The sequence below is a fragment of the Puma concolor genome, chromosome B4, assembly GCF_028749965.1.
Source record: "Puma concolor isolate L17-30 chromosome B4, mPumCon1.1.hap2, whole genome shotgun sequence".
NCBI lineage: Eukaryota > Metazoa > Chordata > Mammalia > Carnivora > Felidae > Puma > Puma concolor.
The window spans coordinates 6,703,811-6,731,288 of record NC_141673.1 but is presented as its reverse complement, the minus strand read 5'-3'; the positions used below and the strand labels follow the sequence as shown (position 1 = coordinate 6,731,288).

Genomic DNA, 27,478 nt, shown 5'->3' with positions numbered 1-27,478 from the left:
CCACATGTGCCCCGGGGTGCCCAGCACCGAGCCCCGTGGAAACCCAGGCATCTGGAGGGTAAGAACGGCCCTCCGCTTGTCCATATGGCACTTGACTGCTAGGCACCCACTGTGTGAGACAAACCACGGTCACAAAAGTAAGAGGTGGCCATAAGGACCACAGAGGGACACGGAGAAGGAGGATAGGGAGGTTGGGGTCGTGGAGGGGGTGGGGAGCTTGTATTCTAAAAGGGAGGTCAGGAAAGACCTCATGGCCAACGTGCCATCTGAGCAGGGTGCTGGGGAGGGAGGGAGCAGCCCCCATGGACAGCTGCAGAAAGGACACTCCGGAACAGAGGGCACGGCCGACAGCAAGGCCCCGTGGTGAGGGAATGCCTGGTGTTTGGGAACAGCAAGGAAGCCAGTGTGACTGGAGAGAGGGGGAGACCATGAGGGCAGAGCTCGTGGAGGCTCTGTCCGGGGCTCTGACGTCAACTCTGAGTGAGGCAGGAACCTTGGGAGGTCGGTGGCAGTTGTGAGAACGTGCTCCCCAGACCTCCAGGCCCAGGGACCAGTACCGACCAGGGGCCCCGGCTGCGGGGCTCTGGAAGCCATCATCATGGGTACACGGAAGCCACGGAGGCCCTGGGGGCTCCTCCCAGCCGGTGGCCAAGCACAGTGGGGGTGCCCGCACAGCCTCCTACCCTGGCAAAGGACCTCCTCTCGCGTGCGTGCGCACGCCCACCGGCCTTGCCGAGCCTTCTCTAGACCGTGCGGCCTCGGGACTTCCTCTCTGCCGTCCCTCCCACTTTCCTCACTCAGGACCAGCTCTGCATTGGTCTGATGGCCCGCCCAGCCTTCCCCATTTTCTCCCACAGGTGGTTTCCTTACTAAGACCGTTTCAGGTTCGCCCCAGCTCTGTGGCTGCTCCTCTGACTCCCCAAGGGCCCCGAGCAGAGCGAACGTGATCTGTGCTCGAGCAAGATCCCTCTGGCTGCTGCCCAAGGACAAGGATAACAATAGGCCAGCTGATCAGAAACCAACTGCAAGGCAGCAGACAAGAAACGGTGGTGGCTCCCACCAGCGTTAGCACCGGGTGGGGGGGCGGGGATTCCGGACATGCTATGAAACGCGACGCGCTGACAGATCAGATATGAGCCGTGACAGAAACAAGGGAAGGACGACTTCCAGGGCTCAGCCTGGACAACTGGAAGGCTGGAGTAGTCCGTCCCTACAACGAGGACCATGAGTCGAGGCACCTCAGTGGGTAAAGACTTGGAGGCTGGTCTGAGAGAGAAACCGGTGACTCAGATGGAGGGACTCTGGGGTTCAGAGGAGGTGTCTGGGCTGGACGTAGAAACGTGAGAGTTGTCAGAATATAGATGGTGTCAAACCTCAAGGCTGAGTGAGATCACCCAGGGGTTGAAGGTGGGGAAGAAGATCAAAGAGAAAGGGTCCCAGGACTGGACTCTGATGTTGAGAAGTCAGGGTTCCATGAGGAACCAGTGAAAGAAGCTAAGGAGGCCCCAGCAGTGAGTCTGAGGAGGGGGCATCGCGAGGGTGTAGAATGTTCTGGAAGCAAGTAAAGAAAGCGTGTCAAGGAGGGAAGAGAGTTTGGTAGTGTCAGATGCTGCTGATTCATTAAGGAAGATGAGGACCAGGATTTAATCCAATGACATTTGGATGTAACAAAGTGGAGGCTGATGGTGACCTTGAGGAGGAAGATTTTGATGAATACCTGGGCAGGAAGCCCTCCTGAGGGGGGTCGGAAAAGGAGAGAGAGGAACTGAAGACAGAGAGTTTTGACATTTCTGTTATGAGTCGTGGAGAAAGGGCAGGGTCACTGGAGAGGGACGTGGGCTCGATGTAAGACATCCAGGATGGAAGAAACCATAGCACGTTTGCAAGCTGTAAATGCAATATTCTACTGTTAAACCCTACTTTACAGATTAGGGAACCAAGACTCAGAAAGTTTAACAGAACCTTTACAAGCAAAAGAAGTAGGCTTCGAACCCCAGTCTGCCTGACCCACTCCAAATCCATGCCCCTGAATAGATTACTGTTAAAAAAACAAATTGGAGTGGTACAGCTTTTTTTTTTCCTCATGCCACAATATATCATGAGTATTTTCCCACATGAATAAAAAGGAAGACTTGACATAATTAAAAGGAGAAATATACAAATATACAAAGAGATGGACAGATTTAACTCACTTCTCCTAACATCTGATAGACCAAAACCAAAAACTGATAAGGAAATGGAATATTTTATACAGCACGATCAACAGACTTGACCCAATTAACACACGTAGAACACCTAGTCAGCCGTGCACAATGCAAGTTCTTTGCAAGTGCACACAATACAGGCTGAGCCATAAAGTAAGTTTCGAGAGACTTCAAAGGATTAAAATCATACAGACTATATTCCCTGATCACAGTGGAATTGGCGAGAAATAAAAAATGGAACAATGACTAGAAAGTAATTAAACATTTGAAAATGAAGCAAAATACTTTTAAACAACCCATGGGGTAAGGAAGAAATCCCAACAGAAAATTTAAACTGAAAGATAATAAAAATATGACATATCAAAATTTGTGGGATACAGCTAAAGCCATAATTAAAGGGAAGTTCATAGCTTTTAGTGCATAGATGAGAAAAGAAGAAAGATTGGGACACCTGGGTGGCCCAGTCGGTTGAGTGTCCAACTTCCACTCAGGTCATGATCTCACGGTTCGTGAGTTCGAGCCCTGCATCACAGAGCCTGCTTTGGATCCTCTGTCCCCCACCCCCACCCCACCTCTCTGCCCCTCCCCTGCTCACTCTCTCTCTCTCAAAAATAAACGTTAAAAAAAACAGAATTAATGAATTCAACAAGGTCACTCTATATAAAGTCAATATGCAAAAGCCAATCATATTTCTACATACTTACGATAGACAATTAGGAAATAAAATTGAAATGGGGCTAGCACCTGTATGTGAAATCCCTAACGTGAGACTCAATGACATAACAGGTGTAGAATCCCACCACAGTGCCTGGCACATAGTAGGCACTCAACAAATGCTCCTGAAGTCATCACCCCTGTCGTTAATGTCATGCCTACCTGCCCAGCTGGTAGGGACCAGCCTCAAGGGCTCCCAAAGTCTGTGGCCTCCCTTCACGTCTCCTTTCTTGTCCCGAAATCTCTTGAAACCACCCACTTAACCCCGCGGGGCCGTTGGGCTTCTTCCGCACACCCTGGAGAAGTCTGCCTGAGCCTCGGAGTAATCTAAACACGGGCAGGAAAAAGATGTTCCGTGCAGAAGTGAGTCTCTTCCATTAAAACCACGCTGGTAGAAGGATATTTATTCATGTGGAAAGATGTTCATGAGATATTGCAACACGAACAAAAATAGCTGCACTACTCCAATAAAAAAAAAAGTACGTGTGAGTGTGTATATGGGTCTCTTTGTATGTATTTATAGAAAAAAGACTGGAAGGTATAGAAGTCGATGTTACTAGTATTTATCCTGGAAGAAAATAGGCTTAGGATGATGGTTATTTTCTTCATAGACATACATACATATATAATAGAGAGAGAGAGAGAGAGAGACAGAAAGATCTTGTGTGTGTGTGTGTGTGTGTGTGTGTGTGTGTGTGTGTGTGTGGAGAGAGAGAGAAATGTTTTTATTCAAAAGCTGACACCAGAATCCCTCACAGGGAAAATACCCTGAGTCGTCGAGAGAGCAGAGGGGACATGGGGAAGTCTGAGACCACGTGGGAAAGTGGCTGGTGGAAATTCCCCGGAGTGGAGGGCTGGCCGTGTTCTGTTTCATTTGGAGCCGTTGGCGCTGGAGGGACATTGCCTTTGCCCCATCCCCATCTGTCCCCTCAGGACATAGGACATCTGTCCCCATCCTCAGGAAGTAGGGCCATACTCTGAATGCCCTCTGTGTGGCCCCAAGTCTCCTGCGTGTCCGGGTGGTGGGAACAGACCAGCGACAGCAGGTCCCGGCAGAAACGTGCAGGGGCAGCCCTCGAACACGCCCCTGGGGAGCCCGCAGGTCCCCGGCAGGGCTTGGTACCTCCAGGTGTGGAGCCGAGATCCTGACCTGGCAGCTGTCGGTCTCATGGTGCCGAGAGCCCAGCTGACACTGGGTGGCATTTATTCACTTCCTCTACAGTGAGCATACGCTGCTTGTGGAACTAAACTAGACGTAGCTGAAAAGTCACCTTCCCGGCCGCTGGGCAGAGAGGGGCTGTGTGGGGACCCGTGGGGACTGGTGGGCGGGCTCATTCACACCCCACAGGAGCGCCAGGCTGAGCCTCCCCCAGGTAGATACGAAGACAGGTACAGCACAGGAAATGCTTATGACACGACAGACATCCCAGCTCATCCCAGCTCGTGTCTCTGCTTGATTTTAAGGAGAAGAAGCGATGCCTGCGTGTGGGGGAAGGGAGGTGTGAAAAACTGAAAAGCGTTGATGTGTTAAGGGCTCGCGATGGCGCCTGACCTTTCCCTCTTTCTGCTGTTTGCTGTGATGCTGTTCGTGCAATAAAAACAGGAAAGAGCTGCTGAGCCCGTCAACGTCACTCATTCCTCCCCACCTCGTGCCCCGGCTGGCCCTTGTCCCAGAAGCGGAGGGGCGTGCCAGGGAGCGGGGCTCGGTGCCACCTCACAGCTCCCTGCCCGCCAGGGGCCAGGGGCCACACACGCTTGCTCATCTTCACAGAAATCCCGCCAGGTTAGAATTCTTGTCCCCAGTTTGCGGGCTGGGAACTGGAGGCTCAGAGGTCACGCAGCCGGTACATGGCTGAGCCGGCCCCGGCCCCTGTGCCAGGCCTGAGAGAGGCAGAGGGAGCCCAGGCCCCAAGACTCACCGCGTAGATGGATTCGGCCACAGGCTGCTCCTGGCCGCGGGCGGTGCCGGGGTCCAGGCTCTTCGGGGGAGCCCGCATCTGTCCCTGCGAGGAAAGGAGTCGGGCGTCAGGGCGGGGGATGGGCAGCTCCCACCGCGCAGACCCCCCCCCTTGGGAAAAAATAGCAGATTGTCACCAGGCCGCTCAGAAATTGATCACTCAGCACCTCCTCCCACCCACCTTCCCCAAGGAAACGGGGCAGATGCCTCCAAGACCCACGTTGAGCCACCCGTCTGCCTGCGCTTATGGAGCGGTCAAGACCCCCACGGGGTCAGCCAGTGCCCGGCTCAGGGGAGACAGGCAGTGCAGGACACGGTGACAGGGCCCCTGGCTACGGAGCTGACTGCTGTGGGTGGTCCGATGTCCAGTGCCACTCTGCCCCTCATTGGCCCTGTGGCCTCATTCATGCCACTTCCCCCCTCCGGGCCTCACTTCCTCCAGCAAGAACCCTCTTCTGCGAGATTGTTGCAGAGAGGCGGGGAGGCGACCAGGGCATGAGTACTTGGCACTCAGTCCTCGGCCAACCAACACATGCCCGTCAGCCACCTCCTGTTGGCCAGGTGGTCCAAAGAGGTGGACGCTGTCCCCGCGTTCCTGGAACCGAGGACCCCGTGGGGAGACGGACGATGAACTCCCAGCTTTGCCAAAGCAGGGTTCATGCGCTGACCGACAGGACAGAGAGCCTCCGGCGCACACGGGGGGGGGGGGGGGCACGCCCCTCACCTGGCAGAAAGGGGGTTTTAACCCTGAATGCTGAGGAACTACGTCGGGCAAGAGAGGGAGGGGAGGCAGGCAGAGGGAACGGCGTGTGCCAAGGCCCTGAGGTCTCCGGGAACTTCAAGAGGGTCAACGTGGCCAGAGAGAGGCGGACCTGCCGCAACAAGCAGGGCTGAGCCAACAGTGTGGTCTCAGTGGAAAACATCTGAGCGCTTCCAGCGGGAGGACGGCCCTCCTCGTGGCAGGCACCACACCGCCACCAATGGAGCCACGGCGGCCTCGTCTCGGGGCAAGGGCTGATTAAAAATCCTGGCCGCCTGCCCGTCCCCAGCCCGTTTACTCGGATTAGCTCTCCAGAGCTCCCCAACTGTCAGGCAGAAGCCGGCGCCACCCCGGCCGCAGCCTAATCATCGCCCAGGAGAGGAAGGCTCACCGGATGCCAGGTGGGGCCGTCTCTGCGCGCATCCCCCGCCCTACCTCATGTGCTCCTCAACACACCGGCAAGACAGGTTTTCAAGTCACCTCCGTTCCCCACGTGAGGACGGGGAGGCTCAGAAAGGGCAGGCGACCCGCCTGAGCGACCCCCCCCCAGAGCCGGAAGGGGCAGAGGTAGGATTTGAACCCAGGTCCATGTGATTCACCAAGATGGCCGACCTGAGAGTATCAGTTTTCACCTCTCTGTTTTGTCCTAACGTGCAGGTCTCGTAGGCGGTTAGATAGGCGTTGGCACCCGCGTGGCACTTCACAGCTTACGACACAGCCCCGAGACCTGCCCTTGTTTGATTCTCTTTACTGCCTTCGGAAGTAGACCCTACAGAGGGGGAAACTGAGGCATGTCTAGCTAGTCAATGACCGCCTTTGCACGGAACCCAGACGTCCTGTTCCAAATCTAGCGTCCTTCCCCTGCACCATCTGTCACAGAGGCCATGGCTCACCTCAAGACAGCCGGGGGCCTGGTGCCTCTCCCCTCGCTGACCCTGCCAAGGCTGGTGGGTGCGAGCTCATGGGCAGGGGCTCTTCTGGGCCCTGGGGGGGAGGGGGGGAGGGGCAAGACCCAAACCTGTCCTCGTGGTGCTTCTCCTGAGACCCGTGGGGCCACCAGGCAGGTAAGTACCATCGTGGGGGTGTGGGAGGGAGCCCCGAGACTGCCAGGGGGCCGGGGCAGACTTCGGAGGGCTTGCCGTGTCTCCTGAGGATGGGAGAAGAGTCTGAGAAAGTGTCACAGGCCACGGGGACAACGCACGGAATAGCATGAGGGCAGGAATATCAGGTGTCGGGGACACGCTCGAGGACAGACTGTCTGAAGGAAAGTAGCTGATGGAAGTGAAAGATGGAGGAAGCCCATGAGCAGGAGGCTGGCGAGGGCGTTGCCACACGAGGCGGGGTCCACAAGCCACCAGATTTGGTGACATTTGCATTTTCTAAGGCTTCTCCACTCCCGCCGGTTTGGGTGGGCTGCAAGTGGCCAGGGGCGGTAAGGGGAAGAGGCAAGAGATCTCCAGGAGTGAGGTGGGGGGGGAGTCCTGGGCTGTGGCGCAGAGGGGGTGCCCCCCTCGAAAAATCAGATGAGCGCATTTTGTTTCGGGGCTGGGGATGCTCCGCCCCTTGGAGCCAGCCTTGCCCTACCCAGGTGCCTTGTTCCCTGCCATCAACACGTGCCCTTCCAGTTGGGCTTTTCAAATGAATACACCAATCCGTGTGGCCGCCAGCAGCTCGGGAAACCTGTAGAGCCCCAGCTTCCCCCTCTGTGAAATGGGAACAATCCCGTCGCCTTGCCTACCTCACAGCCTGGCCATCTTCGACTCACCTTCCAGGTCTCAGTGCTCACTTACTAAGCCGCTCCTCCCACGAACACCGAGCATGTGTCAGGCTCCCCCTGGCAAGGGGGAGACGAAGTCCCTGCCCTCTAGGGCTTAAGTTATGGTGGCGGAAACAGTGGCAAACACAAAGCACAGGTGTGGGGAGCAAGGCCGAGGGGATATGAGTGGAAGCAGGGAGACCGGTGAGGGGTGACGGCAGCCCCAGGCTGGGGGGCGGGGCAGGGGAGAAGGGGCTGGATCGCAGACAGATTGTGGGCAGGGCTTGCTGTGGGGGAGGGGGAGGAGCCCAGCACAGCTCTAAGGCTTTGGGCTGAGCATCTGGGGGCATGGTGCCATTTGCAGAGACAGGGCAGATCTGGATGCTAAAGAGTGATGTTGGGGGCAGGGGGTGCGGATGCCTGTGGGCCTCACACAGCGGGCCTGATCTGGAGCCCGGGGAGGAGTCTGGGCAGCGTCAGGGGTGAGGAACATCACTTCAGGAGCAAAGCCGTCACCAGGGAGTGTAGACCGAGCAGGGAGAGCGCTGAGGAAGGAGCCTGAGACGTGCAATGTTTAGATATGTGTGACCAGCCCAGGGCTGCTCAGGGGTCCTGGAACCCGGGGAAGAAGCCTGTGGCGGAGGAGGGAGACCTGCTGTGTCACATGCCCTCAAGGGCTGAGGACCGATCAGCCTGCTCCCGGAAGCAACCTTCATCCCCAAGCCGGGTGGGAGCCCTCCAGCCTGCTCTCGTGGTAGGAAATCATCGGCCTTTTCTGGGCCAGTGGCTCCCGGCTTCGATTCATTTCTCCACAGCTGCCTGTGCTCCTGGGGTCCTCTGTGCCTCCCCCTCCCTTCTCCTCTTGCCTCTTGGCCCCCATGGCCGACTGCCTGGCCTGGTCACGGGCTGGGAGGGCCCCCTGCACGCTCGGTTCCTGCACTCGGTTCAAACCATGCTGGCCTGCGAGGGGACGGGCCACTGGCGGCCATCCAACTCTGGAGCGGCATCCACGGGGTCTGCATCCCAAATTTGGATCCAGTTCCAGGGAGCTCTGGGGACACAACACGAAGGCAGCAGTAACTTGTGGCCTTCCGAGATCTCTCTCCTTCAAGGCCGGGTCTTGCACCAGCCCTTCCTTCCATATGTGCACGGAGGGAAGACAGGACGTGTCTAAGCACTTCGTTCCCCTGGGGGTCAGGCACCCAGCTGGTGCCTCGCAGACGCTGTCTTTTCCACCCTGGCCAGGTGAGGGGGAAAATCTATCCTTCTCCCGATTTCTGGAGGAGGAAACCAAGGCTCAGAGAGGGCTATGGCTCGAAGCGAGGGCAGGGACTGCATCTGTCTTGCTTTCCACTGTGTCTGGCACTCAGCCCAGTGCCTGGCATATACTAGATATTCGAGAGCTATTCCTGGAAGGAGGCAGGGAAGGTAGGAGTCATTGAAGCCAGGCAGCGGGGTGAGGGGCTGGGATTGGAAGTCAAACTGGGATCGGCTGAGTTTGACCCCGCCTCCCAAGACTTCCCTGAGCACCTACTCTGTGCCTGGTGCCTCCTTGGCCTTGCAGGACCCTAGACCCACTCATCACAATCCTGTTTTGCAGAACAGCGGCTGAAGCGGAGGCTCAGGGTCAAGGTCTCGCCCTGACCCGGCTCTGCCCTCCACCTGCTGTGCTTTGCGCCCACAGAAGCCGCTTGTGCGGTCACTCACATAAGCCTGGCGTGGGGGTCCGCAGACGGAGTGTGGGTCCCTCACCACCCCCGCCTGAAGCACGGTTTCTGGGTCCACACCCCAGTTCCAGTAGATGTTCGCTGAGGGGCAAGCCAATCAAGAGCCGCCCTGCCCGTTGCCGTCATGGGAAGAGCAGAAGTGGTGCAGGATGAGAGCCAAGCTGGACACACAGTAGGTGCTCAGCACGTGTTGGTTGAGGGAGGGAGAGTGGGCCCAGTGGCGGGTGGGTCTCTGTCCTAATCCTGGGATTCCTGGGAGGCCCAGAGAAGCGTTTCGTGCCATCTTCTGCCTTCACTGCTCAGCTGTCCCTGTGGCCAGGCCAGGGGCAGGGGGTGGGGGGTGGAGGGCAAGGGCCCACGGAGCCGGCATGGCCCTCTCGTACCTCATGGCAGAGTCCGCACCTGGCCAGAGCAGAGTGGACCCCTTCTGCAGCTTGTCGGCAGGATGAGCCACATTAGGAACAGGTCATGCCAAGGCCACAGCCCCCATCTGTGGCGTCCCAAAGCAGATCACAGGACAGGAGAGGAACTGGAGGGGCAGCTGAGGTTGTCACCAGGCTCTGGCCCACAGCTGGCGGGAGAGGCAGCCTCTGGAAGTTAGTGGCAGATAAAGTGGCCGCGTCCACCTTTTTTGAGACCTTGGAGCCTTTTCTGGAAGAGCGATTGTGTCTCCAGCCTTGAAACGAGGTGGGAAACTGAGGCCCGGGTTCAAGTCCCAGGCCTGCCATCTCTCCCCCAACCTCCCTGCACTCAGGCCACACGACCCACGTGGGTCTCCCTGCAGCTCCTGCCTCAGAGCAGCCACGCCTGCTGTTCCCCTGCGGGACACACTCTCTCTGATGTCTGCCTGTCCCCCATCCTTCCGGGTGTGCTGTGGGGAGGTCCTCCCTGGCTATTGCTTAAAATAGCAAGCTCCCTCGTTCCACACTCACCACTCTCTTCGCTTTGCTATATTTTCCCCCAACACTGATCGCAGCCGTTATGCTACTTATTTGTGTATTTGTTTATAGTCTGTCTCCCCTCAGCTGGAATACAAATTCGATGAAGGCAGTGATTTCCTGGGGATGCATTTTAGTCATTGCTGTAGCCCCAGGGCCTAAACAGGACCCGGAATTTAGTAGGTGCTCGATAAATAAGTGTTGAATGAATGAACACATGAATTCCCATCTCAGGGTTCGGTGGGGGGTGCTTCCCTGGGTGTAGATAGGGACCGGCACTTTGGGTGCAGCCGCTGAAACTTTCTTGACCCAAGGAGCCCACATGGCTGTGCGAGAGCCCTCGCCCCACACTCAGGGCCTTAGCTGACTGAGATGTTCCCCAGGCTCGGCCCCCAAGGCGAGGAGCAGAGAAGCTCTTGGTCCCTAGAGAGGGGAGCAGTGGCCTGAGCTGCTCTGATTAAAGCCTTCAAGGAGCCAGGACAGAGGGTCCAAACCACAGCCCGGGGCCCTGATGGCCATCTTTGTACCCCAGAGCTGCACAGAACCTGGCACCCACTGGGTAACGCATTATTCTTTCACCCAGCATTTACCGAGCACCCACCACGCCTGGGCACGCGCGGAGCCACGGAAACAAGCTTGCCCTGGTGTCTGTCTTCATGGCACTTGCTGCCTGGCAGGGAGGGCGGGCAGGCGTAGAACGAGAAACCACAGGGCTGGGTGACAAGGACCTCGACAAGACCCCTGTGGGGAGGCACCCCGAGCAGGAGTCGGCCAGGCGTGGAGCTGGACGAAACCGCCCAATCCACCTGCCCTCCAGCCCTGACGGCCACGTGCTTTCTGCACGACCAGGGGAAAGTCACCCCCCTCTCTGGGTCTCACTTCCCAGGGCTGCACGGTGGGGAGACACCTCCCTCACAGAGCGACGGTGGGACACAGATGAGAGCAAATGCTTCTTCCTTCCTTCTGGGGAGCTGGGGATCCAGAAAACCCAGGACAGGGGCTCCTGATCTGGAGAGCTAGAAATGTTGGCATGTGGGCTCGAGGGTTCCACCAGATACCCAGAAGGGCCCATGACCTGGAAAAGGCTGAAGAGCCCTGGTTTCGAGCAACGAGATCGAAAAGCAAGGAAGGGGTCCCTAGTGCAAGAGGCCAAGGCCCACTGGGACACCGCGCCCCTGAAGCCGCAGGGAACGGGGTGGGGAAACAGCCGCTGGGTGCGTGCGTCCCCTACCTTCTTCCAGAGGAGCAGAGCCGTGACCACGATGCTCAGCAGGGTCAGGAGGCCCGTGAAGCAAAAGAGCAGAAGCTTCTGGGCACCCTGTGGGGGCTCTCGGTACCCTGTGTCTAGGAGGAGGGCAGGGAAGCAGAGGGTTAGTTCCCCGAGAAAGGCTGGGGCACACCCCACCCGGCCAACCCCCAGGCCCCCAATTCCCATGTTCTCCTTTACCCAGGACTCCACTCACAACGCTCCCTGCTGAGGGACCCCCCCCCCCCCCCACCAAGCTCCCACCTCTACCAAGGTCCTCGCTTTTGGCTAAGCCCCTCTCTGTGTTTGCCGCCTTGATTCTGGTTAAGGGCAAGGACCACGTCTTTGCTTCTCAAGTGCCCCTGTCTCGGGGTGAACTGGTGCCACCGATGGCCGCTTGTGGGACCCTAGGCGAGTCATGTCATCTCCCAGGGCCTCCTCACCGGTGTGCCGCAGGTGAGACGGGGCTCACGCGGGCAGGTGCGGTGAGGGTGAGGGGCCCGGTTTGTCCTGGGCCTAGCCGGTGGCTGGCCTGCACCAGGGGTAGGTGAAGGGCACAGTCCATCCTTTTATCCCTCCCTCCCTCCCTCCCTCCATCTGGCTGGCAGAAAACTGCAGAGTGCCAACTACGTGCCAGGCGCATCAGTGTCTGTTATTTATCAAACACTTCCTATCACCAGACGCCAGCCCTTGCACACGGCATCTCATTCTTCCCCGTAAGAGCCCTTGACGGGCAGGGTTTTGCCATGAAGGCCGGGCCCACAGCCGCACCCTGGCCAGCCCAGCTCCGTGGCGTTCCCAGCCCCCAGCCCCCGCTGGTGGGAGGCCCCGGGGCAGGTCAGAGAGTCACGGCTTTGCTGATAGGCTGTTCGTAACTGTCTATAGTCATCGCTCCTTTGAGGATGTGATGAAACTAGGAAGCTTTCCCAGAAATACGCACATGAGCCCAGCGCTCAGTCACGGGCTGCCACAGACACACACGTGCAGCAGCCCAACTTGTGCCCAGCCCCCCCCCCCCCACGTTGTGCCGGAGGGACACCGAGACCTAGGGCCCAGTGGTTTCTCTCGGGTACCCGTGGGGTGGCCAGAGGCATAGCTCCATCCCAGGCCTCCGTCCTTCCCGAACCGAGGTGGGTGTCGGCACGCCTGTGCGGCCAGGGGCTCCCCGAGGACACCCTGTTCTGTTTTGCCAAAGCTGATAGAGGAGGTGCTCCCCGCTTTAGGTCCGGGGCCCCAAACCCTGCAGTGTGAACTCTCTGGGCCCTTCGCCCTGGGGAGAGCCCGGGAGGGAGCCTCACCTCGGACCAGGATGAAGATTCCTTTGCTGATTCTTATCAAGTTTGGCCAGTGCACGGAGCAGTAGTAGGTACCGGTGGCTGACGCATTGGGCAGCTGGGGCGTGACCCAGCATTTCAGGCTGTGCATCTGGTTCTCTTGGACCGGGTGGGCTGAGCAGTTGATCTGCTTCTCGGAGCTCCTCTGACTCTGAAGGTCCACGTGAAAGTACCAGGCTGTGAAGTCCTTCAGTTCGGGGGTGTGCGGGTAGGAGATTTTGCAGCCAAAGGAGATGGCCTCGTTGGCCAGAGAGACCATGATGGGGGCGCCGATGTGGGTCACCAACTGTCCTCCTGCAGGGGAAGGAAAAGGAGAGAGCGGGAGCCTACCCTCCGGGCCGCTTCAGTCCCTTCTCCCTCCTGAAGGCTTCAGCTCACACTCCTACCTTGCAACGCAGCCACGGCGTGCGGTAAAGCCAAGTGCTTTGTCCGTACAACCCTGCATCTCTCAGCACACCCAAGGCAAAGTGTGTAAGAGCTCCAGTTCACAGAGGGGAAGAGTCCGAGGGTCAGGGAGGTCACCCTGCTAGCTTTCAATCTCTCAGCGGGTAGGGAGTGGAGCTGTAGCCCTGCCCAAGGCAGGCAGACTCCAGACCCCACATTCCTAACCGCATCCCTACTCAAAGGCCAGGAAGCCACGTTGGATAAGAGCACCGGTTGGAAAAGACCCAAAGCTGCCGAAGGACAAGGAGTAAAAGAGGAAGGAGGCAGGAGACAAAAATCAAGAAACCCTTCCTGGCAGAAGACACACAGAGGGGAGCCATGGCTCTCCCCGGCCTGAAGGAGGAGGCACGCCAGGCATCAGGAGGGACAAACCTTGCCCTGAATCTGTCGCACCCAGCGGCGGTTTCCCCACCCCGTTCCCTGCGGCTTCAGGGGCGCGGTGTCCCAGTGAGCCTTGGCCTCTTGCACTAGGGACCCCTTCCTTGCTTTTCGATCTCGTTGCTCGAAACCAGGGCTCTTCAGCCTTTTCCAGGTCATGGGCCCTTCTGGGTATCTGGTGGAACCCTCGAGCCCACATGCCAACATTTCTAGCTCCCCAGATCAGGAGCCCCTGTCCTGGGTTTTCTGGATCCCCAGCTCCCCAGAAGGAAGGAAGGAAGGAAGGAAGGAAGGAAGGAAGGAAGGAAGGAAGGAAGGAAGGAGCATTTGCTCTCATCTGTGTCCCACCGTCACTCTGTGAGGGAGGTGTCATCTGTCGCACCCAGATTCTGTCGGGACATTCCTTGCCCTGCCTAGCAAGGTCACGCTGGAGTCCTTCCCCCCCACTCCCACCACAGGCCACTTCCCGCTCTGCGTCCACCCCTGAGGCCCCTGGGCCTGGGACTCCCACCTCTTCATCTGGCCTCCTCCCACCCAGTCCCCAGACTCAGCGCGGGATCCACCCTTTTAGCCACATTGTCCCGTTTGGCCCTCCAGGCAACGGCACCAGGCCAGTGCTTCCTCCTGGGGGCCGGGAGGTTGGAAGCCAACCAAAACCACCAGGAAAGTGGTCTCGCCAGGGCCATTGAGGAGGCCTCTCCTCCTCCCCCCCGCCCGCCCACCCCGGGGCCTCCGCGTCTCTTCTCTGTGTGTCTAAGAGGCCTGGGGAGGCCAGACACGCTGTCACTACTCCAAGGCCGCCTTCCTGTTTGTCCAAGCAGGAAGACGTTCATCCAATTGTCTTCAAAATTATTTCCCCGTTTGAGGTATCCTTCTAGAAAATGATCTAACGTGCTAGTGTGATTAGGCCAATCTTTACAATTCGGGGGACATCCATAAAAAGAGATGGCCTTTGTTCTGCATTCTGCCAGGGTTCGTTATTTTACGGTCAGAAGGTTAGGATCGCGACAGCGTGTGGCCCCGGGTCAGGTCTGCCTCGGACAGGAGAGGCCCAGACCTCAGAGAAACCACACTCTCCAGCAGCGAAGAAGGAGGCAAGTCTCTGTTGACCAGGAAGGACGGACAACCGGGGAACAGCGGGTAAAAATTGAGGAGGAGGGGGGCAGGCCTGTCACTGCCGAGAAGGAGCCTGGGTCCTGGCCAGATGGTGCAGCCCACCGCCTCCAAGGCCTCTTACTCTTATTGGGGTGTTAGCAACCCCGGAGCCCGGACCACAGCAGCCCGGCTGCCACCTAGGCCGTGCCAGCCCCTGCCCTGGCTGGGCACAGCTAAACACCACGACAACACTTTGAGGCCACCACCGCAGCCCCATTTTGCAGACAAAGACCCCAGAGGGTCCTAGAGGCCCAGAGCCACGGAGTCCCTAAGTGGCCAAGCGGGATTTGAGCCCAGGCTTTGTCCATGCTGAGGATGTGAAACCAGCCCCCGGACAAAGTGGGTAGTCGAGTCAGGGACACAGTCCTGTGTGGCCTGGCCTGGGGCTGGTTCACGGTGGCACCGATGCCACATGCAGATCCCCGGCCCAAGTCCCAGCTTCCCAGAGTTGGAGGCCAGGGGGCTGCGTGACAGAGAGCATGGGTGCCGAGAGGCTTGGAGAGGGCGCCCGCCTGCCCTTTGGGCACCTAGCCCTCACCCCAGACCCAGAGGGGCTTCAGTGGGACCCTCCCAAAGCTTGGAGTGTGTCCCCCACCGAACGAGGTGGGTTGGGGCAGAGCGAGCTCCCTGGGGACCCTCTTGCATTTCATGGGCCGCCCAGAGGGGCACGCGGCCCAGGGAGGAGGACTTGAGGGCGGGACTTAAATTCCTGGGGCTGAGGAGGGAGGCAGAGCCGCAGGAGCACAGCCGGTGCACAAAAGTGCCCGAGGGGACCCACTGCCAGCCCTGTGGGTACCCAGAGCACTGGGCCAGCTGTCACAGCACCCACCAGCAGGGCTCCTCTGCCCTCTCCCTGCCCCTTCCCTGTCCCCCGTCTCGACCCAGCTGACACACGGGGAAGGACGCCGAGGGGGCTCCAGGGGGGAGAAGAAAAAGGGACCCTCACCCCTCACTCTCACACAGGCCCCAGATGCTGCTTCAGCATGCACCGAGTTCAGCCTTTTGGCTGTTACCCTGGTTGGAGAGACCAAGAACCGGGGCTTCGAGTCTGCCTGCGAGTGACCGCTGGGCAGAGCGGCTGGAGCGGCCAGGCTGGCTTGGCTTCCCCTGCAACATCTCCCTGCGATGAAAGGTCTACGGGGCTGCGGGAGCCCCGCCAAGTCGCTCTTTGGATAATCCTCTGGGAGGCTGGTGGGTTCTTGGTGCAGCCCAGGCCAGGACTCAGGCAGGGAGGAGGGAGAAGCCTGGCTTGTTTTCTGTAGGGAGATGGGTTCGTCCAAGTCACAGAGCTCCCTGCCTGGTAGGGAGAAGGGCCTGGGGACGACGCTCGCGTGGAGCCGGGGCAGAGGTGGGGCGGTGGTGAGGAGAGGACGGCCAGAGATGGGATTGGGAAATAGTCGGATAGCGTGATGCCTGAGAGGACCCCACTCCGAAGGGCCACCACCCCAGCCTGAGAGGACCCCGCTCCCTAGGGCCCCCAGCCCAGCCCAGCCCTGCCCCGGAGCTTGCTTACTTCCAAGGCATCTCCAAGATCTCCCCTCCCCACCCCCACACCATTACAAGCACAGCCGGTTTGCTGGGCAGCGTAGGCTCTACAGCTAAGCCCTCCGCCACCCCCCCACACACACCCGCCCCGCCACCAGCCCTTGGCAGGAGGGGTGTCCTCAGGGATGGCACACCCTCCACCCCTCACTTCTCTGTAGCTCCCAGGACTGCTAGGAAGTCTGGGGCCTGGCCAAAAATGTGGGTGGGGGCGCCTGGGAAAAGCCTAGTTTCTTGAGGTATCAGGCCTGGGTTTGGATCCTGCCTTTGCTGCCCGAAGTCTGTGCCACCTCCGGCGGGTGGCTTTCTTTCTCCGAAGCTTGGTGTTGCCCCTGAAAATCGGGGAGAGCAGCAGAGGGTCGGCATGGGATTAAGTGGGGCCAGGAACATCAGAGGGGCCACCAGGCCGAGCTGCCTTTCTTCCCCGGGCACCAGAAAGAGGCGAGGAGGTCAGAGGAGTCCTCGTGGAGCCTGGAAGGCCAAATGCAGCCCGACCCTCTGCCTGTGTAAGCGACAGGCCCACAGCGGGGCGGCCTGCCAGCACGACAGCCTGTCTAGCTCCCCGGGCCCTGGCCTGGCCTGGACACAAGGGAGTGGGTGACACCCCGGGGTGCAGACCCTGGGCCTCGTCCCCAGGCCCCCCCGCCAGGTGTGCAGGGGCTCAGAGCCCGGAGAGCCCTCCCTCCGGCAGTGTCCCTCTGTCCTCCCCCCATCCTGAGGATCTGTTGCCCCTGTTGGGAAAGAGTCTGTCTGCCACCCGCTGTCACCAGATCCTTCCTTTTCTGGTTCTTCTTTTGAGTCTGTGGCCGCGTGAGCCGCGGGTCTCACTGCCACCCTGGCCCCGCGACCCTGTGCTGAGTCCCTTGGGGGAGGGGCTCGCGGTCAAAGAACTTGACTCGATGCAGGAAGGGTGCCCGCTCCATCTGCCCTCCCCACACCCCACACATCGCACGCCCCCATTCACCGGACAGCTCCCCTCCCCTGGGCTCCTCTCCCCTGCAACCAGAGACCTGCCCTGCACTGCTCCCGAGGGAGCCACAAACCATCCTGCTCACCCTGCTGGGCTGCCCCACCAGGGGAGACCCAGGAAGGAGACTGAAACCAATTTACATGGTGAACACCAGCAGCTAAAAAGAAAATAGAACACGAAGCATTTTGTGCATAACAAGGGCACTTTCTGTGACCTCCTGGTTTCAGTTAAATTCACATAACTGGGTTCAGACGGGGTCATGCTATAACACGCGTCCCTTAGCTTTGGGCCACCTTTAAAAAATAAAAATTTCAAGTCCCTTGATTGGAGGATCCAAGCCGTGCCTCCAGGCCCTGCGCGGCCCAGCTCAGCTGCCCTCTGCTCACTCGCCCCCAAATACCAGGCCTGCCAGGCTCTTGAGTCTTTGCCCACGCTAGTCTCACTGCTCAGAATGCCCTCCTGTCCCCTTCCTCTCCCAGGACTGTGCCGTCACCCTCTCAATCTGCAGGACTTCCTTCCTTCCTGAGCCACTCCTGGGTGCCCGACTCCCCCTGCTTGGCACAGTTTCTCAGGCATTGCTGGTAAGCCCCGTGATGAGACGCATTAATGTCCCCGGGGGCACCCTCCCCTTTTGCAGATGAGAAAACTGAGGCTCTGAGAAAGGAAGAGGTTTGCCCAGCATCACAGCTGGTCAGGAGTGGGGATGTGATTTTAAGCTGGTCCTTAACCCACACCCTTTTTTTTTCTTTTTTCTTTTTTCTTGTTAATATTTACCTATTTGGTGGGAAAGTGCAAGTGGGCGAGGGGCAGAGAGGGGAGGACAGAGGATCCGAAGTGGGTTCTGCGCTGACAGGCTGACAGGCTGACAGCAGCGAGCCCGATGTGGGGCCCGAACTCAACAAACCCACGAGATCACGACCTGAGCCGAAGTTGGACTCTCAACTGACTGAGCCACCCAGGTGTCCCTTAACCCCACACTCTTAACCACTGGTCTATGCTACAGTTTTAAAATCTGAGAGCAAGAAAAAGAAAACATTTCTCAAATGAAAGAGCTGTACCCCTTTATTTACTTTTTTTAAGTTTATTTATTTTTTTGAGAGAGAGAGAGTGCGAGTGGGAGAGGTACAGAGAAGGCAGGGGGACGGACAGAGGATCCGAAGGGGGGTCCTCACTGACAGCAGTGAGCCCCGCCTTAGGGCTCGACCTCTTGAACTGTGAGATCATGACCTGAGCTGAAGTCAGACGCTCAACCCACTGAGCCACCCAGGTGCCCCAAGAGCTGCACCCCTTTAAAGGGAGCTAAAAATTCGGAGGCCATTTCCCTAGATTTGGGTCATCTAATAGGCAGACATGTCTGGCAGCCTATGGGATCTGGGGACGAAGGTACTCATCAGAAATGACCCTGCAGCTTACGGGGGACAGCGACTGCTGTCCAGCTCAAGGAGAGCTTGTGGCTCCCAGAGCAAAAAGCAAGGGGCCCCAGGAGCCCTCCACAGACTGGTCCGGTGGCAGAGACAAGCGGTGTCCCTCCTTCACTCCAGCAACGACATCCCTCCACCCCCAAAATCTGGTGCTCCCTCCTTCCCCACTCTTTCCATCTGCTCTGGCCTCGAGGCCCCTCTGACCCACCCACTCCTAGGCCAGGCCTTGGCCCCAGCTCCCCGCTCTGCCCGGAACTCAATCCCTTCTACAGCCCCCAAGCATCAGCATCGTCAACCAGGGGTGTGAGAGCCCAGACGTGCCGATCAAAGGTATCCATCCCGACTCAGGTCGATTTTAAAGGAAAATACTTTGATTCCCCAGCTACAGAAGAAAGCCGTTCCCACGGTCTTTATTTTAGGCATGCAGTTTTGCCCTCCAATTTAATTCTGGCATCTCTCAGACCATGCCTTTTTTTTTTTTTTCAAGGCCCATCTGAAGGGCTCCCGGGAAGACACAGAAGTGGGGCTGCTGGTCTTATCACAGGGCTCCGGCCATTTGCCTGAGCACGCATCCCAGGATGCCGCAGAAAAACGGGTGAGTCCTTCAGGACACGGGCATCAAACACAACGGCGCGTGGCCAAGTGGCTGATTAGGGAGAAGCGTATAGCAGGCGTTGGAAGGCAACCTTTGAACAGAGCGTGTGTTATGAAGCTTTTAGTGCTGGTGCCCTCCAACACTGCCATCAGACTGGCTGTCACATCTTTCAACACCTCCGAATTACAAAGCTACATACGGATGTGGCTTGCCTCGGGGGCCATTTGCACAGCCCGCCTGCGTTCTGTTCTAAAGCCTCCAATCTTTGGACCCCGGGGTGCACCGCGGCCAGGAGGGGACACAGACCAAGTGCAGGATGTCAAATGTTTGGTCCCAGAAATGTAGAAGCTTCGTGGGTCTTAATTGGCATTTTTACGGCATCACCTCTCCTTCGGCTTTGTGAAGAGGCAAGTTGTTCAAACTTTGGAGCTCGTTTGGACTCCGTTTCTCCCTTTGTACCCTCCTCTGCCAGCAAAGACGGGCATCAGGATGGAGTGGACCAAAGAGGAAGGGTGAGAGGGTAGACCCCGCCACGGCACCCACCGCAGTATGCTCTCTCCAACTCCTGCCAGGGAGGACCGGGCCCTGCGCCTAGGCAGAGCTGACGGGTGAAGCTGGAGAGTGGGGAGATAAAGAGACGTCTCAGAGCCTGCACAAACCCAGAGGAGGGGACCCAACCCAGCCGGGAGGGGGCAGAGACTTCCTGGAGGCATGACCCTTGGATGGGGTCCATTGTTTTTCAAACTATGATTCTTTAGGCCCTCTTCCCCCCATTATAAAAACGAGACATGCTCACTGTAGAAATTCTAGACACTGCAGCGAAAGATCAAGAACACTGAACCGGCCTGCGGTTCTGCCGCCGTGACATCACGGCTGTGGACCTCGTGCACATCCCTTTACGAGCTGGGCTTTGAAGGAGGAATCGGAGGCAGCCGGGTGGGGGAGGGGGGGCGGGGAGGGGGTTTTCAGTGCAAAAACCTCTCGGATGAAGCTTCGAGAAATCTGGAAACCAGACACCCGTCCTGTTGGTAGTTGGGGGGCTCAACAAGGCGCAGTGGAGTCGTAAGGGTTGGGGGCTCAGGGAGGCGGGAGGTGGAAGGTGGCAAAAGTCATCCTGGAAACCCCGGGGGAGCCTCTGTGGGCTTCTGGATTGGGAATTGACGCAGTCACATTTTGTGTTAGAAAGACAACAAGAGAGGGGCGCCTGGGTGGCTCAGTCGGTTAAGCAGCCGACTTCGGCTCAGGTCATGATCTCGCGGTCCGTAAGTTCGAGCCCCGCGTCGGGCTCTGTGCTGACAGCTCAGAACCTGGAGCCTGTTTCAGATTCTGTGTCTCCCTCTCTCTCTGACCCTCCCCCGTTCATGCTCTGTCTCTCTCTGTCTCAAAAATAAATAAACGTTAAAAAAAATTTTTAAAGAAAAGGAAGACAAGAGAAATACTACAGAGTTCCAGTCTTCCTCGAATGCCTAAGCCCCTTGCATTAGTGATTCGGTCTGAGGGCTTGGGACCCCCTCCTCTTCCAGCCTCCTTTTAAAATATAAATGCTTCTGGCTGTCAACACACTAACTCCTTCCTGTAGACGCCTTCCCCAGATCACTTTTATCTTGACTTCTCTTAAATCTCTATCTCCCCAAAGACCCGGTACCCTCCAGGCACAAAATCACTCACTGCCCTCTGTCCTCCCCACCTTCTCCTTCCACTGGGCCAGCCCTGTCCCTGCCTCCTGTAGGCCTCCTCCCCTCCCACCACCAGCGGAGCTCAGCAAAGACCTTGGAGGCTAAGCTGTGGCTCCTGCAGCTTCTGGCCTTGACCCTAACCTGCCGGTGCCTCCCTCTTTGACCTTTCCTCCTCTCCCCAGAGCTCCCCAGCCTGCACCTTCTCTCTCAGGCCTCTCTCTGGCTTTTTGTACACAGTTCACCTCTTAAGGTTGGGCACGTGTTCCCTGGTGCCATCGGCACCCTCGCCTGCCCCGGTGAGCCCAGTCGTGCCCTTCAGACCTCTGAGCTCCTGAGGCTCAGAACCACAGGTGAACTGGTAGGGCAAGCCGGCCATTGGGTTTGTCGGGGCCTGGCTGAGTGGGCCACAATGGGCACCACAGAGAAGGTAGCACAGTTCGACCTTGGCTGACAGGTTGGAGTCACCAGGTGGGGGAGTGAGAGGACCCCTCCCAGGAAAAGGGAGCAGGAGCAAAGGGGTAGTGGCAGGCAGTCCTCCAGCATGGCTCCAAAGTGGGTTGTGGGTGTGGGAGGCAGGAGCCGGAGGAAAGGACAGCTCAGGGCCAGGGGGTGGGAGAGGGTCTCATCCAAACCCCCCGCAGCAAGGGGCCAGCCGATGTCAGTGAGTTAGTCTCCGGCCGTGGTCCACGGACCCGTGAGCGACCATCCTCGTATATAAAGGTTTTCTGGTCCAAGCATGTACCCTTTTAAACTTTTAAGTTTTGCTTTGAGTTGCCGAGGGGCCTTCAGAAATAGGCCTTGGGCCCTATGAGCAGAGCGGCAGGCGAGGCGTCCGCCGGCTGTGGGATACCAGCCTGTGGGTTGGTCTGGCTTGGCGTCCCCTTCCCCTGAGCCACCGACAGCAAGCACAGACCTGGTTCTGACCTCACCTTCTTCCGCACGGCCCCCGTGCGGCCCTGAGGGGAGCAGACACACATCAGGTTCAACACACCACCTCTTACAGGCACCCCGCCCCACGGACCCTTCCTGAGGGGTCCCTGATGGAAGTCCCAGGGCCACCGGTGGTCCTGGAGGTGTCTTCCTGTCACCCCAGCAAGAGGTCTGCACGGGAGGGTGCCGAGCGCCCTGCCGGGGAAGTGGGGGGCTCAGCGTGGTCAGGTGACTTGGCCACATCTTCCATGACTGGACCCCAGGCCGGCCAGACTGTCCTCACCAGGGGTTCAGGAGCTCCGCCTGCCAATTTCACACCTACTCCCTCTCCAGGCTCAGGTCACCCCCTTCCCTTCCTCTGCTTTCGGCCCCCTACCCCAGCGCCTCAGGCCTGCACTCCCACCAGGGTCCCTAGATCCACAACAAGTGTGAGATCCTGTTTCAGGGCCCACGTTTATCCGGAACTCCAGTATCCACACTCTTATTCCCAAGACATCAGGGTCTCGTCCCTCTACCTGTGCTGAGGAGCCCGGGGCCCACCTCCTGCCCCTGGACCCAGCTCCCTCTCCTGGAGGCATCAAGTCTCCACCCAGCCTTCTTGGACCGCCTCCCGGGGTTGTCTGTGGCTGAGGACTTGAGTCCTTCCTGCTGTGGTATCTCCGGCACATCCCCCGAGGACCAGGCACCGAGCTGGGGATCGAGGATTCGAACCACGAAAGTCCGCACGTTTTCCAGCCTCCCCGAAGCTCACAGTCCGCTTGGAAAGAAGCAGCCTTAACGGGAACGTGTCCCCTGGACGCACTGAACACACAAGGGCCGGAGACCACACATGAGTGTTCACAGCCACAGACAGGAAGTGCGTGAAGTGTGGATCATAACTAACTTGCGGTGAGTTCATCCAATGGGACGCTCCACAGCGGGGGCTGGCGGACGTGCTCCGTAAAGGGCCAGAGAGTAAACATCTTACACCTCGTGGGCCAGATGGTCTCTCTCGCAACTACTCAACGCTGCCGACGTAGGGTGACAGCGGTCACAGGCGATCTACGAATGAACGAGTGTGGTTTGTTCCAATAAAACTTTACTTATGGACACTGGCATGTGACTATTGTATAATCTTCACGCGTCACGACATGGTCTTCTCCTGATTTTCTTCCAGCCATTAAAAACCAGAAAGGCCACTCACGACTCGCAGGCCAAAAGGCAGCGGGCTGGATTTAGCCCTGGGGCCTTTGCTTGTGATCCCTGCTCTGTGGCAATGAAAATAAACAAACCACAGCCACACCGTCAACTAGATATATCTTTTTTTTTTTTTTTTTTTTTTTAATTTTTTTTTTCAATGTTTATTTATTTTTGGGACAGAGAGAGACAGAGCATGAACGGGGGAGGGGCAGAGAGAGAGGGAGACACAGAATTGGAAACAGGCTCCAGGCTCTGAGCCATCAGCCCAGAGCCCGACGCGGGGCTCGAACTCACGGACCGCGAGATCGTAACCTGGCTGAAGTCGGACGCTTAACCGACTGCGCCACCCAGGCGCCCCTAGATATATCTTAAAAAGCGTAACTCGGAGCGAAAGGAGTGTCACAGAAGAACAGACGGCATCGTTCTGATCATACAAAGTTCAACACCAGGCAAGTCCAGTCTATACCATTCAGGAACACATACCGAAGGGCAAAACTATAAAGAGATGCCGGGACACGATTGCCCTAAAAGTCTGGGTGGGAGAGAGGGGTGTCTTGGTGGGGGGAGGAGGGGGACCAGGGGCTGCGGGGGCCTGCAGCGTTCTCTGAGTGGGAGCCGCACAGGTCTTTGTTTTAGAACACTGATTGTACTTTTCCGTGTACGTATTATAGCTCACGAGTTAAAAAGAGAAAGCAATGACGACAGGGCCAACCGGAACCCCTACCTGACAGGCATTTAAAATCCACCCAGTGGGATTCGTAACCCACTGCTCCGCCGAGAGCCCCTCCTCTCCAGTCAAACTGAACCTCTCCCCGGTCCCTCCCCCTGCCTCTGCCTTCTGGCCTCTCACGCTGTGTCTGCCACCCACCCACCTGCTCCGCCTCCTCCCCATCTCGGCTCCCTTGCCCCCTCCAGCCCTCCCCCTGCCCCACCTCTGGCGGTTCTCTCCGCCTGCCTCGCAAGCTCTTTATTGGGATTAGACAAAGATGAAAAGCAGAGGCCAATCCTGACAGAGGCTCGGAGCTGCGAGCAAGAAGGCAGGAGGCTCCTGAACATCTTTAGGACAACAAAGCGAGCGGGGACACCTGAGTCTAGAGCCAAGGGGGAGAGGGGCGAGCCGGCATCGGCAACTCCCTCCTTGGCTCACGTCCTGTCACGTCCTCTGGGCAGATCTCAGCGTTTCTGCCAGGCTGCGGGGTACGGGTTCTTCACCTCCGGGTCCCCCCCCACCGCCAGTGCCTAGAAGCGGTCCTCCTCCAAGGACATTTGAGAAATCACTATAGCCCAGAGTTCTGGGAAGGCCGGGAAGAGAAAGGGGACTGACATTTGTTGAGGACACGGAGGCTCAGAAAGGTTAAGTCCCTTGCCTAAGGTCACACAGCAGTCAATAGAAGAAGGTAGGACTTGAACCTGGCCTGTCTGGCCCCAAAGCCCTGGCAGGTGACTGACGAGCCACCCCTGGGGGAGAGCAGTTGCCCATGAGACCACAGTGGCTGCCAGACCCTTTGAGAAAAGCAGAATTGGCAGGGAGCTCAGAAGACCAGAGGAGAGCAAGCTTGAGTCCCGCCTCACGATGGGAGGAGGGTTGGGAACAATAGCGGTTCTGAGACACCATTCTATTGGGATGCTGTGCTAGAGGCCACTGGAAAAGTCAGAAAGACCCCAAGGAGCCAGAGGGCTCGCCAAGATATCCAGCTGGCCAACTGAATCTTGAGTTTCGATGGGCTCTGCTAGGCTCAGCTAGGACATTCTCTGAGCCCCAACCAGGTGCAGGTACCACCATCCCACCCATTTAACAGATGAGGCAGCGGAGGCAGAGCGACATTAGGAACGTGCCCAGGGTCCTGGGGCGAATTACAGAGCTCAGATCGAAACTCAGGCTGAATGCCCTCGCACGCACTCAACCCTGCATCTTTCTGCAGTTCAGGAAAATGGCACGGTGACCCTGGGCGTCAGTGACAGAGAGAGCCAGGCACCCGCAGGGGCAGGACCAAGAGAATTGGGGTGCCGTCTGCTGCTGCAGGAGGTGCTGGAGGACCCCCAGGCTTTTCCACCTCTTGTGAAAGAGCAGAGTTTCTCTTTTGCACAAACTTCGCTGCAACACTGGGGGGAAAGGTGCTGCGTGTTGACAGTGAAGACAGTTACAAAAGCGCTCCTCACAGCAGCATCCCGCAGAGTGTCATCCACTGTTACCCAGGCGTGCAGGGTCCCTTCGAGGGAGGAGGGGCCGCACAAAAAGAAATGAAGGGAATTGGAAGGCAATTAAGTTAGAAATGACTAAGCGTGGGTCCCACCAGCAGGCTGCGTTTCCTCGGGCCATCTCCGAGCCGGCCATCTCTGGGGGACGGGAGAGGTGCAAAGGGCACAAGGTTAAAGGGGATGATGTCGCAAGGGGCCCAGCCCAGGAAACCTACAGTAGGTACCACAGTCGGCTCTTGCCTTTTTGGGGGGAGGGGAGAGAATTTTTTCTATGAGGAATGTTCTTTACAAAGAAAGCGGAGAGGAGCCCCACGAGCCCGCTGCCAAGGGTCCAGGCTTGGGCTTCAGGCTGACTCAGGTCTAACCTTGACCTGTCCTCACCTTCTAGGCCTCAGGAAAGCTACCTGGCGTCCCTGGGCCTCAGTTTCCCTGTTTTTGAGTGGCTGGCAGGGACAGTACCCCAAGGCAGGCTGGAGCGGGGCTGAGTGGGAGAGTAAAGCCCAGATTAAGTGTTCGAAGAGGCTAATTCACGACAATAAGGATAGCTGCCGTTGTTTACGGTATAAAGAAAAAGGTAGAGGACGAAGCAGAAGGGGGGCATAAAAGTCTAGACGAAGAGGAAGAAACATTCCTCGGCTGCACAGTGGGGCGGGGGGAGCCTGGGAATCCAAGAGGGACCCCGGTGTGGACAGCCCAGTGAGGCACACTCCTGGGGGTGGCTTGGATCCAGGCCACCCAGCTTCTGAGGGGATCTGGGGCCAGGAAAGGGGGCACAGCGCTGGTCCTGGGAACGGCATAAGCTCCCGTTGTGGCCTCTGGTTGGACTTGAGGAAGTGGAGAGTGCCACCCTTTCTGGCAACAGTGACAATTTTGTGGCCCGGGGCACAGTGTTCCTGGTGGCCAGCCCCTGGCTGCCCCTCGTCTCCCTGGCTAACATGGGGAACAACGCTGAGGGTGGCTCTGCGGCTTTGCAGGGTCAACTCTGTGGCTCCACCGTAAGATTCCTTAGGGGTGAGCTGTCCCTCCCCACTGACCCCACGCCTATTCTGACGCCCCCTGGCCTCAGCATGCCTGCCTCCCACCTTAAGGCCCAAAGTTCAGGCTGTCGGAAGAAGGCTGTGAGCATAGCAGTGGGGGCGGGGGGGTGGGGGGGAGCGCCGTCCCCACCCCTTCAAAAGCCACCTTGGCAAGGCATTAGCTAAACATCTCCTGGGTCCCTGAAGGCTTCCCCTGTGAAGTCTGCAATGTTCAAACGCAACCAGCAAATCTCCCGAGACAGGTCCCCAGGAATTAGCTGCTCGGGCAGATGAAAGTCACTCTGATGTGCGAGCCAGGGAGCGCGTGGGAAGAAGGAAGGCGGCCGTACCTGCGAGCTGCAGGGTCCAGGGAAACAGGAGCAAACCCAGGAGCTGGGGGCCCGAGAGCGGGTCTGGCGGGGCCCGACACCACGGAGGCCGCCTCTCCATCCGGGCCTCCTGGTCAGCGTTCCTCCTTCCTCTCTGGTTCACGGGAGGGGATGGCCTGCTGGCTGTCAGTTCCCCTTTGCGTCCCCACAAAGCTCCACCCTGGCCACCCTTCTGCTTCCTCGGGGCCTCACTGGGCCTGCTCCTCTCAATAACCTGGGGCGCCTGGGTGGCTCAGTCAAACATCCGACTCTTGGTTTCGGCTCAGGCCGTGATCTCACGATTCATGAGCTCGAGCCCCGAGTCGGGCTCTGTGCTGCCAGCACGGAGCCTGCTTGGGATTCTCTCTCCCTCTGCCTCTGCCCCTCCCTCACTTGCTCTCTGTCTGTCTCAAAATAAATGAGTATACATTTTGAACAATAACCCTGGACTCTCTGAGCAAGTCGCGGGAACAGCCCCAGGCAGCGTGGCCTCTAGGTGAGGAGTCTGGGGCTCACACTCCCCCCCCCCCCACAGGGCCTCCGAATCCACCCCATGTGGTGTGCTTCTCCCCTCCTCGGCCCCCTTCTAGCCGGTGGCCCAACCCGAAGACACTGGTGACACAGGATTCCCTCCCGCCAGTGACTCCAGGGTTTGGTTTAGCTGCTCACTCACGTCTGACGCTTAAAATGACTGTGTTCACACAGACTTCCCCTCAGAGATGGTCCAGGGGCCCCCTGATGGATGTGCTCATCCAAGGGCCAGGTTCCAGGTGGAGAGGGCTGGGAGGGGCGGGGTGGGGCGGGCGCATGATGGAGGAGGGGCCGGCAGCGAGGGCGAGGGCAGGAACTACATGGTCCCAGCCCTGAATGGTGTCAGAAGGCCGGCTGCCCGGTCCCAGCCCTGAATGGTGCCAGAAGGCCGGCTGCCCGTCATCGGCACAGCTAGGGCCACCGTGGGAGGAGCGCAGA

General features: G+C 58.3%; 1 protein-coding gene across 4 annotated transcripts in view; it reads right to left on the bottom strand.

Moving 5' to 3' along the window:
* The window catches only part of NFAM1 (NFAT activating protein with ITAM motif 1), a 32,504-nt gene extending 5,227 nt beyond the window's left edge, over window positions 1–27,277 (bottom strand). Inside the window, exons 1-4 of one of the 4 annotated variants that reach the window (XM_086712120.1) lie at window positions 27,183–27,277; window positions 12,601–12,930; window positions 11,288–11,400; window positions 4,838–4,921 (exon numbers count right to left, since the gene is read on the bottom strand). In XM_086712120.1, coding sequence (XP_086568246.1) covers window positions 4,838–4,921; window positions 11,288–11,400; window positions 12,601–12,895 — 492 coding nt within the window. In that variant the 5' untranslated portion in view covers window positions 12,896–12,930; window positions 27,183–27,277. Of the gene's footprint in view, window positions 1–4,837; window positions 4,922–11,287; window positions 11,401–12,600; window positions 12,931–13,022; window positions 13,047–22,262; window positions 22,474–26,491; window positions 26,740–27,182 lie in introns of those variants that run through there. The other 3 variants (XM_086712119.1, XM_086712122.1, XM_086712121.1) reach the window with 3 other exon arrangements.
* Between the last annotated feature and the right edge of the window lie 201 nt (window positions 27,278–27,478).